The 11305-nt window shown below is 54.9% G+C and overlaps 1 protein-coding gene across 2 annotated transcripts; it reads right to left on the reverse strand.

The window, feature by feature from the left end:
- Nucleotides 1–41: 41 nt before the first annotated feature.
- LOC136006733 (olfactory receptor 14A16-like) lies at nucleotides 42–3940 on the reverse strand. 2 transcript variants are annotated; one of them, XM_065664797.1, is made up of 2 exons: nucleotides 3904–3940; nucleotides 42–1042 (listed from the first exon to the last, which is right to left on the reverse strand). In XM_065664797.1, the coding sequence occupies exon 2, from the start codon at nucleotides 1017–1019 to the stop codon at nucleotides 42–44; it is 978 nt and encodes a 325-aa protein (XP_065520869.1). In that variant the 5' UTR covers nucleotides 1020–1042; nucleotides 3904–3940. The 2 variants fall into 2 exon arrangements, with proteins under 2 accessions (XP_065520869.1, XP_065520868.1); XM_065664796.1 differs by lacking the exon at nucleotides 3904–3940 and adding an exon at nucleotides 2765–2814.
- Between the last annotated feature and the right edge of the window lie 7365 nt (nucleotides 3941–11305).

Below are 11305 nucleotides of genomic sequence, written 5' to 3' on the forward strand. Positions count from 1 at the left end.
CAGGAAAACAAATGTAAAGCAGCAAAGACAGACTTGGCCTCTCATGAACTGCACTGGGAGCCCTTTGCAGAGGACAGCAGGCAGTGTGTGGCTGCTGAAACACGTCCAGTCACCCGCTTCCTCACAGCATCCTTGAGCGCCTGGTTCCTCAGGCTGTAGATGAGGGGGTTCAATACAGGAGGCACCACTGAGTACAGCACTGACACCACCAGATCCAGGGAAGGGGGGGAGATGGAGGGGGACTTCAGGTAGGCAAACGTGCCAGTGCTGACAAACAGGGCGACCACAGCGAGGTGAGGGAGGCACGTGGAAAAGGCTTTGTGGCGTCCCTGCTCAGAGGGGATCCTCAGAACAGCCCTGAAGATCTGCACATAGGACACCACAATGAACACAAGACAGCCAAGTGCCAAACAGACACTTAGCACAAGGAGCCCAACCTCCCTGAGGTGGGAATGTGAGCAGGAGAGCTTGAGGATCTGGGGGATTTCACAGAAGAACTGCTCCACAGCATTGCCTCGGCAGAGGGGTAGTGAAAATGTACTGGCTGTGTGCAAAAGAGCATAGAGAAACCCAGTGCCCCAGGCAGCTGCTGCCATGTGCACACAAGCTCTGCTGCCCAGCAGGGTCCCATAGTGCAGGGGCTTGCAGATGGCCACGTAGCGGTCATAGGACATGGCAGTAAGGAGAAAATACTCTGCTGAAACGAATAAGAGAAAGAAAAAGGCCTGTGCAGCACAACCTGTGTAGGAGATGGCCCTGGTGTTCCAGAGGGAATTGGCCATGGATTTGGGGACAGTGGTGGAGATGCAGCCCAGGTCCAGCAGGGAGAGGTTGAGGAGGAAGAAGTACATGGGGGTGTGGAGGTGCTGGTCGCAGGCTGTGCTGGTGATGATGAGGCCGTTGCCCAGGAGCGCAGCCAGGGAGATGCCCAGGAAGAGCCAGAAGTGCCAGAGCTGCAGCTCCCGCCTGGCTGCGAATGGCAGGAGGAGGAACTGGGTGATGGAGCTGCCGTTGGACATCTGCTGCTTCTGGGCATGGGGCACTGTCAGAGGAGAAACAGGCAGTGACAGGTTACAGGAGACTGCTCAGGATAAAAGCAGTTCATTTCCCATAAGATTTCTACCACCCCCTCAAGTTCAAATGCATTTCCCCGTTCCTGGTGCTGGTGGCTGAGTGTCCTGGCAGAAGCACTGTGGCTCCAAGGACTCAGCTCTGTGCCACTGCAGGGATTTTACAAAGCTGCTTTGTGAAAGCTCCTATACCCACGAGGGATGTCAGATGTAACAGAGGTTCAGTGCCTGCACTCACAACTATGAAGATGCTGGCTGCAGAGCAGAGCCTCAGCGTGACTTTGTTAGGATTTTCTCAGAAGTTTCTCATCTGACAAGTGCTATTTTAGGTGTAGAAATCCTATTTTTTGTAACTGCCCATGTGGTCAGTATTAGGACAGGACAGATGAAAGGCCTCAGCAGCCCGTGGATTAGTGCATAGTCTGGAGAGCTGCGGAGTCCATCACTCTTGTTCCCAGCTGCCCTGCACTTGTCCTATCACTGCGCACACAGATAAAGAGAGAAAAGGAGAAAGAATGAGATAAAGAACAACTGGCAGGGAGCCCTGCTGACTCAAAGGGAAGAACTCCTCTCTCCCAGCCCTTGGCGCAGCTGTGATACACAGAGCAGGAAGCCAAGGACTCTGAGGACAGAGTGCCGACCCCGAGGGAAGGCTTTGTGCTCCCAAGGACACTATGGGAGAGCTGTGCCTGCCTGGGGGCAGGTCGCAAGCCCAGCAGGACAGGCAGAGCAGACAGGGAACTGCAGAGGAGATGTTCCAGAGAGACAGTCAGCTCCTTGCCCAGCACAGCGTGGCCAGCAGCCACCTCCAGTGCCAGCCACCAAGAGAGCTGCCTGAACGCAGCCTCCCCAGGGCTGGGCTGCACCTTCCCCCCACTCCCTGCCCATGTCTCTGCTGCCTGGAGCTGTCCCTGCCAGCAGCTGCTGCTCTGTGCCCAGCTCTGCTCCCTCTCAGGGCTCCCAGAGCCCATCCCATGGGCTGTGTGCTCAGCTCTGCCCTGCACACCCCTCCCGGCAGCAGGGCTCTGCCCAGGGGCATCTCTGCCTGGGCAGGGGCTCAGGAGCAGCTCACACAAGTCCTGACAAGACGCTCGCTGCCTCCTCCAAAGCACAGAAGTAAATTCCCAGCTCCCACTGCCCAGCCTGCCCACCACGAGGGAAGAACATCAGAGCTCAGGATCCTTCCCTCTAAGGCAGACGGTGCCTCAGTGTCTTTCAGAAGGACCCTCTGCAAACGTGCTCAGAGCGATGTGGAGCTCTGAGCAGCCCCGACCCACCCAGCACCCTCTCCAGTGCACACAAATACTTTTCCTTTCCTGCCAGGGGTTGTTCCTTCTCCCCCAGCTCCCCCCGCAGCTCCATGGGGAGCTCCCGGGCAGGCTGAGTGCTGACCCTGGCAGGCAGCAGAGTCCCTGCCCAGTACACAGGGACCCTGCTCGCAGGGGCAGCGCTGGGCACCCCTGGCTGCACACCCACATTCACACCCTGCAGCCAGCCCCGGGACAAGGGACCTGCCTCGTCCTGGCCCTCGCACGGCGCAGAGGGAAGCCCTGCTCTGCAGCACATCCTCCTCCTTATCTACACCCAGAAACCAAGAGAGTGCTCCTGACAGATCCCCTGGACCGTCCGAGGCAGCAGCTTGAGGAGATCCCTCCAGGAGCCGCAGCTGCATTGCCGTGCACCCAGAGCCTTACCATGCACGGGGCTGGGAAGGTTTCTCCTGCAGGGAGCTCTCAGCATCCTCCACTGCCGAGTGCCTTTAAGCTCTCTGAGGCTCTCAGGTCTCCCCTGGGTGCCTGCAGGCAGTGCCCCAGCCCTGCTCCTGGGCAGAGCTGTCTCTCTGCAGCGCTGCCCGCTTGCCAGCATCTGCCTGCGTCCCAGGAGCCCAGCCCAGCTCAGCAGCAGAGGCCCAGCCCAAGGTGGCTCTGCCTCTGCCCCTCTGAGGTTCATCCAGGGCTCCCTGGGGCTCCAGGGGAAGCCCGTGGGGAAGAGCCCGAAGCAAGCACTGATGCTCCCTCCGTCAGCTGGCAGACACACTGCCTTCCTGCAGTGCCGTTTCTGTGATGAGGGACAGAGTTAAGGCTAAAAACCTTCTTTTCTTAGAATCACAGAATAATTGAATTCGGAAAAGACCCTTAACATCGAGTCCAACCATTAACCTGCCCCTAACAAGTCCACACACTGAGCATGAGAACATCCCTGTTGGATACCCTGTTTCGATGGTCACCAACAGCAACTGGGACTTTGAAGTTGAATTTTACATCCTACCATAATTTCACTAATTTCGATTGTATTCTCTTTGTTGTTAAACATTCTTCTGGTAAACATTCTTCTGCATGGAATTCACCTGGACCTGCAGTGCCGTTTCTGTGATGAGAGACGGAGTTTGGTCTGAACATCAGCTTTTCTAAGAATTACAGAATCATTTAGATTGGAAAAGACTCTTAAGAACATTGAATCCAACCAATAACCAAACACTGTCAAGTCCACCACTGAGCCATGTCTTTAAGTGCCACACCTACATGTCTTTTAAATACCTCCATGTATATAAAAGGTCTTTTTATGTACCTAAGAGGTCTTTTATGTACCTCCAGGGATGGTGACACAACCACTTGTGCGGGCAGCCTGTTTCTTGTCCCATCATCAGACAGCACATCCAGGCCAGCCCAGGCTGGCATCTCCTTTACCCCTGCTGAAGGCTGGGATTCAGCCCGGTTAGCTGAGGCATCTCATCCTGGGACTGTAGCCCTGAGACTGGAAGGGGTCTCAGCTCCCTCCCATGAACACCACAAACCCACACAAGGTCTCACTTCCTCAGAAGGTGAAATTGTACCATTGTATAGATGAGGTCTTCATCAGAGGAGATTGCCCCACAGAGGCAGGGGAAGCAGCAACAGCACTGTGGGAAGCACTACACGATGCCAAAGTTCCACCTGGGCAATGTCAGAAACCAAGCAGAAAGCAGCAGATCAACGCTCCCACCCAGCTGGGTGTTGGCTGCAAATTTACACATCCCAGTAGGGAGCAGCATGCACCACTTTGAACCAGTAAAGACCAATATAGGCCACTACGGCCCCAGATACTGGTGGGGGTTCAATAGCCCAGTGCTCCCAGTCCCTGCCGCAGGTCTTCCCATTTGCAGCTGTGCTCAACTCCCAGTCCCCATCCCAGTGCTGCCACTACCTGCTGCAGGTGCTCCCAGTTCCTCCCAGTGCTCCCAGTCCCTGCCACAGGTGCTCCTGCTCATCCCCCACACGGGCTGGGGGGATGCTGGAGGCTATGGGGGGGCTCATCCCGGTCTCTTTGGATCACAGCCCTGGAACCGCTGCTGCATGAGGGCGATCCCGGCCTCCGTTCCCTGGCGGCACAGACCGTGCTCATCCTCAGGAGTGCACCGGAGCGGCGGAGCCTGGGACGCCGCCTGCAGGCGCTCTGCTGCTGGGAATGGCGCAGTTTTCCTTAGGGAAAAGGATGGCGGAGAAAAACACAGACCAACGTGCTCCACAGACCGAAGGGCAGCGCCTCCACCGCCCCGTTCCCTGCTCTCCATCTCCATCAATAGCATCCAGGCAGCACGGACACCCCAAACCCACCTTGCCCTGCTTCTCCTATGGGTCAGAGCCCCAAAACAGCCCCAAAACTCCACAAAATCACCCGAAAAACACCTTGTCATGCTTCTCCTATAGGATACAGCTCAGAGCAGTGAAACAGCCCCAAAACAGACCAAAACCACACCAAAACCACACTAAAAATTCCTTGTCCTGCTTCTCATATGAGATACATGGTCAGAGCCACAAAAGAGAACAAAAAAACAGGCCCCAAACACCCCCCAAACACCCCAAACCATCTCAACCCATTCCCATTCTATTCCATTCCACCCCATCCACTTGTGAGTGACTGAACTGCAGTGAGCCTGGACACGGTCCTCACTGCATTGTCTGTCTGATTGCTGTGAGGAACTGAACAGGGACTCTTGACTATTAAATTGGACGTGATTAAAGAAGCTGTTTGTAATAGATTGATTTGTGTTTGGACCCTACGAGGGTTTCAGTGGTTCAGTGCTGCTCCTCACAATGGGGTTTCAGCATTGCAGATGGGAAACGAGATGAGGCTTATGGGATCTCTGTGTATCCTGTGAGGCTCAAAGGGAAGAATTGTAAGCTGTAAACCAAAACCACGCTTAATTGAGAGCTGTAGATTGGGACCTCTTCTGTTGAGAACAAGATGGGGCTGGTTCTTCAAGGTAATGAACAAATCAGAGCCAAGTGAAGAAGAGTCCCTCTCCAGCACCCTTGTAACCATCTGCAGACAATGGAAGATGCTAAGAGATCTCTTCTCCAGACACAGAGTTCTCAGCCTGCCTCTCAGCAGCTCATTCACTGGGCTTCCATCACCTGCAGGAGCTCTGCTGATGCAGCACCCTCCATGGCCACCACAGACCCATGGGTCCTGATGCCCTCCCTACAGCTCTGCCCCCACAGCTTCTGTGTCTTCACGTTGAGGTCCTGGTTCACCTCAGTCCCAGGCATCTGCACCACTCCCAAAATTCCCACTCCCCCCAATAGCCCTGGTATCCTCAAAGCATCCCATAATCCATCTGGTACCCAGAAACCCACGCTGCCCCAGCCATCTCCATCCATCCCAGTAGCCCTAACCCACCCCAAAACTACATGGTACCCAAACCCCATCTTTATTGAGCCCCATAAGGAAGGGTCCCCACACGCAGCATGTTGGGGTGCAGGGATGCTGCTTTGGGTGACAGCCCCAGCTCATGGCCCTGCAGCAGGTTCTCCCACAGCTTCAGTCTAGAACCCAGCCGGGTCACCATGGCAACGGGTCAAAACAGGGCCCTTTGTGGCCTCATTTGTCTCACCCTACTTGAGCGCTTTGGTCGGGGGAGCAGACAGTGACAGGAAAGAGCGGGAGGAAGGAGCCATTGGGTTGCTTCTGAGCTCAAGCCCTGTTGCGTTTGGTCCAAGCTTTCCCCTTCGCTACCCTGATCCCTTTCCTGCATTCCACGGGATAATGGAGAGACCCCCCAGAACCCCCTGGCAGGCTTGGGAGAGGGATGAGGCTCCTGAGGGGAGCATCTCTTCACTGGAGTCCTGTGAGGAATCCCTGGTCGTGCCATTGAGGACTGGTGAGTGTTGGTGTGGGAGCAGGACAAGGGGAGATGGGTTCAGTCTCGAAGAAGGGAAGTTCTGCTTGGATAGAAGGAAGTAGTTCCCTATGGAAGGGGTGAGGCACTGGCACAGGGTGGATGCTCCATCCACGGACAGGTTGGATACAACCTTGGTGACATTGGATCATAGAGGCATAGGATGGGTTGGGTTGGAAAACCCAATGGATGATCTCCGGGTCCTTTCCAACCCAACCCATTCTATGATTCCATGACTTTATGACCAGCACCACTTTCCTTGGATGCTGGCGGGGGTCAGATCTTCCTCTGCTCTCCAAACCTCCCCTCTTCCTCCATTAGATGCCAGCTGGCTACCCGTGTACCCACTGGAGCAGGATGACGTGGAGCGCATCGAGGCCTTTGTCAACACACCAACCACGGTGAGCACGGCCATTACGATGGTCATGGGTGCTGTTGGGTGCTGCCCTCACTGCTAGTGCTCCAGTACCCCTGTCCCCTCTCATACTCCCTGTTTGTGCCTCCATCCCCACTGGTTTCAGTCTGAGCATGAAAAGGTTGGATTCCTTGAGAGCGTTTGTTCCATGCTGATCACCGCCAGGTTCTGTGACTTGCAACAGGGCCTGGATGTCTTCTGCCATAAGAACCACCTCGCAGAGACCATCCAGGTGAAGGGACCCCCATGGGGATGCTATGGGGCAAAGGCCTCCAGCACCCGGTGAGGGCAGCATTGGTGGACTCCCAGGTCCCTTATCCCCATTGTGCTCTATCGACACTGCTCCACGAGCAGCCCATGGACCAGCTGTGCACGGAGGTGCGGCATCTTGCCATGGATGCGATAGCAGAACTGAGGTACTAACGGCACATCCCTCCTGGGGTCCCCATTGCTCCAATCACCAGCATCCAACAGGAGCCTTCTTCCCTTTGCAGCTCAGTGAAGTCAGGGCTTGCGGACCAAGGGAGACACCTCTTAGAGACCTGCTGCAAGAGCGTCTTCTTCCTGCCTCCAAACGAGGAGTTTTCAGACCTGGATACCTACTACTATGTCCGGGTAAGGTGCTCCAGGAGCCAGCAGCTTCCTTTGGAGCACTGGGGCTCTGGGATGCACACAGTTGAAGCTCTCTTGGTACCCAAAGGGCTCTGCTCTGTCCCTGCAGACACTTTTGTCCCTGGATAACATGCTCCAGAGGCTGGTGCTCAACTCTCCTAACCCTAGGGCGAGTGAGGAGCTGCAGAGCATCCTTCAGGTCTGGCCTGTGCGGAGCAGGGTGCACAGGGGCTGCTCATCACCTATGGGGCCCTCCCCAGAGTCATGGGTCCTCCCTCTCCTGGGTAGCCCAAGGCCCTCCCGGTGCATGGGGGCTGCAGGGGGTGGCGGCCGCTGCCCTCAGAGCTCAGGGCAGGGACCCCACATCAGGAGGCTGAGCCCGCCTGGGATGGGGTCCTTGCTGCCTCCTGGCACCATGGGCTGGGACCAGGCTGCTGGGGCCCATGGACTGGTTCCCTTGCTCTGAACTGTTGCAAAAGAGGTCTTTAGAGGAGGAACTTGTCTGTTACAGATATGTATATATATGTGTGTATATATGTATACATATGTATATGTATGTGTATATATGTGTATTTATGTGTATATATGTAAATATATGTGTATATATATGTATATGAATATATATATATTTGTATTTACTTATATATTTAGATATATTTATATCTCTTTATATCTATGTAGATATAACTATATATATTTGTTCATAATTATTATTAAGGAATTAATGATAGCAAGAATATTAATGAATATTAATATTAATATATAAACCTATAAATACACCAATATTAATGCATTAATACTGATATTAATATCAATATTTTAATCTAAACATGTATATTAATGTTTATATCTATATTTGTATATCTGTATCAATAATTGTGATAATTATTTTTTCTACGATATTTCTATGATATTTAGACCTACCTTATATCTATTTAGCTCTATGGCTCTATTCCTATTCATATTTAGCTCCACGGCTCTATTCCTATTCACATGCTTTTACACGTACCCTGCAGCCCTAGGAGCACAGAGCGGGTTGGGCTGGAAAGGACCCAAAGCCCCTGCAGCCCCAGGGCAGGGGCAGCGCTGAGGCACTGATTTTCCCCGCCAGCTCCAGCCCAGCCCAGCCCTGGAAGCGGGGCCGTGCCTTGGTCCTTGCGGCCGGGGCATCCCCCACAGTGAGGGGACCAAGCCCTCACCCCCTGCACCCCTTCCCGTGCCACTGCCTCCATCCCTGCCCACCCCGCGGTGATGCTCAGCGGGAGCTGCACTGGAAGCGGGGAGGGTCCAGCCCCTGCCGCAGCTCCGGGGCTCACCCGCGCCTTCTCCCCCTGCCCAGCTCCTGCTGCACTTCAGTGGCTCCCCCAGCCCCGTCGTGAGGGAGAGGGCGCTGGGCAGGATCGTGGCCCTGACCCAGCTGCTGCAGCACCACCGCACGCGGAGGGTAAGGACCGGGCAGGACCAGGGCGGGCGGCAGCGACTCCTGCACGGGGAGACGGGGACCTGCAGAGCATCCTGGGTCTGCCTGCCCCTGCTCCTGCCCCTGCTCCTGCTCCTGCTCCTGCTTCTGCCCCTACTCCTCCTCCTGCTCCTGCTCCTGCCCCTGCTCCTTTTTTCTTCTCCTTCTCCTTTTCCTTTCTTCTTCTTTCTTCTTTCATTCTTCTTTAGGTTTTTCTCCTTCTTTCGCCTTCTCCCTCTCCTCCTTCTCTTTCTTCTCCTTTCTTTTTTCTTCACTCTTCTTTCTTCTTTTGTTGTCCTTCTTCTTTTCCTCTCCCTTCTCCTTCTCCTTCTCCTTCTCCTTCTCCTTCTCCTTCTCCTTCTCCTTCTCCTTCTCCTTCTCTTCTCCTTCTTCTCCTTCTCCTCCTTCTTCTTCTCCTTCTTCTCCTTCTTCTTCTCCTTCTTCTCCTTCTTCTCCTCCTTCTCCTTCTCCTTCTCCTCTCCTCCTTCTCCTTCTCCTTCTTCTTCTCCTCCTTCTCCTTCTCCTTCTCCTTCTCCTTCTCCTTCTCCTTCTCCTTCTCCTTCTCCTTCTCCTCTCCTCCTTCTCCTCCTTCTCCTTCTCCTTCTCCTTCTCCTTCTCCTTCCCCTTCTACTTCTCCTTCCCCTTCTAATTCTCCTTCCCCTTCTCCTTCTCCTTCTCCTCTCCTCCTTCTCCTCCTTCTCCTTCTCCTTCTCCTTCTCCTTCCCCTTCTCCTTCTCCTTCCCCTTCTACTTCTCCTTCCCCTTCTACTTCTCCTTCCCCTCCTTCTCCTTCTCCTTTCTCCTCTTTCTCCTTTCTTTCCTCCTCAGTCTTTGGGATCTTCACCTTTTGTTCAAGTTCTTTCTCCCTCCCCAAAACCTGTACCTGACCTGGAGGAGCCCCTTCAGCCCTGTTCCCCCGCAGGAGCTCCCGGTCTCGCTCCTGGGCCAGCTCCTGGGCCACCTCCTCCTCTTCCGCTTTGCCAAGGACAGGACGAGTTCCATGGCCCTGGATGCTCTTTGCAGCCTCTATCAGTACCTCCTGCAGCAGAAAGGTACCGGAGGCTGTGATGGGCTCCCCCCAACCCCTCCCATTTGCTCTCCTGTGTTCCATTGACTCTCCTGTATCCCATTGACTCTCCTGTGTCCCCCTTGCTCTTCAGAAAGGCCAAAGAAAAAGCATAAAGCAGAAGAGCTCAGATGGGGTGAAAACAACAGCCCCCAATACCTCACCATGGTAATGGAGCTCCCCCCATTGCTGAACCCTATGGTGGGATGCTTCCCCAAGCAGGGACAACGCAGCTCCCATGCTCCCAACCTTCCTCCCATAGAGGTTTGCAGGCTATCTTTATCAACGGGAGAGGACAGAAATCGTCTGCGTGGTCATCGAGGCCATGAAGGACTCGAGCATCTTCGACAGGAGGGTGGCAGAGGACATCCTGGAGCTGGTCATGAGCGACCTCGACTTCTGGCTGGCGGAGGTGGGTGCCCCATGGCTGCGTTCCCATCCCCTTCAGTCCTTCCTCCTCCATCTCAAACCTAGGAGGGGTCTTGTGTACCCAAAGCAGCAGAGACGGATGGGGAACATGGTCCCAGCACCATCCTCGCCCGTGCTCCCGCTTCCAGATGCCGAGCGTCGTGAGGAGCATCCATGAATGCCTGCGGCATAGAGCAGGGAAGCGACGTGGCGAAGGATGGACACGCTCCTCGTACCGATGGCCATCAAGCACCCGAGGGCATTGACAATCAGCATGGTCCTCAACGTGCCCTCGGGAGACAGGTACCAGCCTTGAAGACTTGGTTCCTACAGCCACCAGACCCAAGGACCCACGGCAATGGACGATCTAAAGGCCCTTTCTATGATGCTGAGGAGCAGGTCCCTGCATCCCACCCCATGGCATTGGGGCTGGAACTGGATGATCTTAACGTCCTTTCCATGATGCTGAGGATAGGGTCCCTCAGTCGTGACCCATGGCATTATGGTTGGAACTGGATGATCTCAATGCCCTTCCCAGGGTGCTGTGACATCCCTAAGGAGTGGGTTCCTCCATCTCAATGTGTGGCATTGGAGTTTTAATTGGATGATCTTAAGGCCCTTTCCATGATGCTCTGACATCCCTGAGGAGCAGATCCCTGTATCCGACACCATGGGGAGCACCACCACTCACCCCCATAGGGCATCCCATGGGATGCATGGACCACGCTGACTCAGCGCCCTGCCTTCCAGCGCTGACATGGACATGTGGCAGATGGTCCTGACCATATCCAAGACATTGGAGGCCCTACGGGAGCTGCTGGGGATGCTCCAGGACACCCAGGACACTTCCATCCACGCCTTGGTTGTGAGTCCCAAAGGGCCCTGATGGCCTCCCATGAGCCCTGCAGGCTCGGTGGGGTCTCAATGCCTGTGTTTGCCCTAGACCATGGCCTCCAGTGCTGGTGGTGCTGGGGGTGCTGAGGAACCGCAGAGCCTGGTGACAGTGTCCGTGCTGCTGGAATGCCTCTTGAAGCTGTCGGAGAATCCTGGCTTGGTGAGTGGGGCATGGGCATGGGGCAGGACATGGCCATGGGGCAAGAAATAGGCATGGGGCAGGA

Source organism: Lathamus discolor, unplaced genomic scaffold (assembly GCF_037157495.1).
Source record: "Lathamus discolor isolate bLatDis1 unplaced genomic scaffold, bLatDis1.hap1 Scaffold_61, whole genome shotgun sequence".
Classification (NCBI taxonomy): Eukaryota; Metazoa; Chordata; class Aves; order Psittaciformes; family Psittacidae; genus Lathamus; species Lathamus discolor.

Bases quoted from the DNA above. Each gene is read 5' to 3' on its own strand.
- LOC136006733 (XM_065664796.1), bottom strand. From the start codon at position 2,810: ATGCTGAGAGCTCCCTGCAGGAGAAACCTTCCCAGCCCCGTGCATG. The intron at 1,043-2,764 runs GTAAGGCTCTGG...CTCCTCTGACAG, and splicing joins CCTTCCCAGCCCCGTGCATG to TGCCCCATGCCCAGAAGCAG.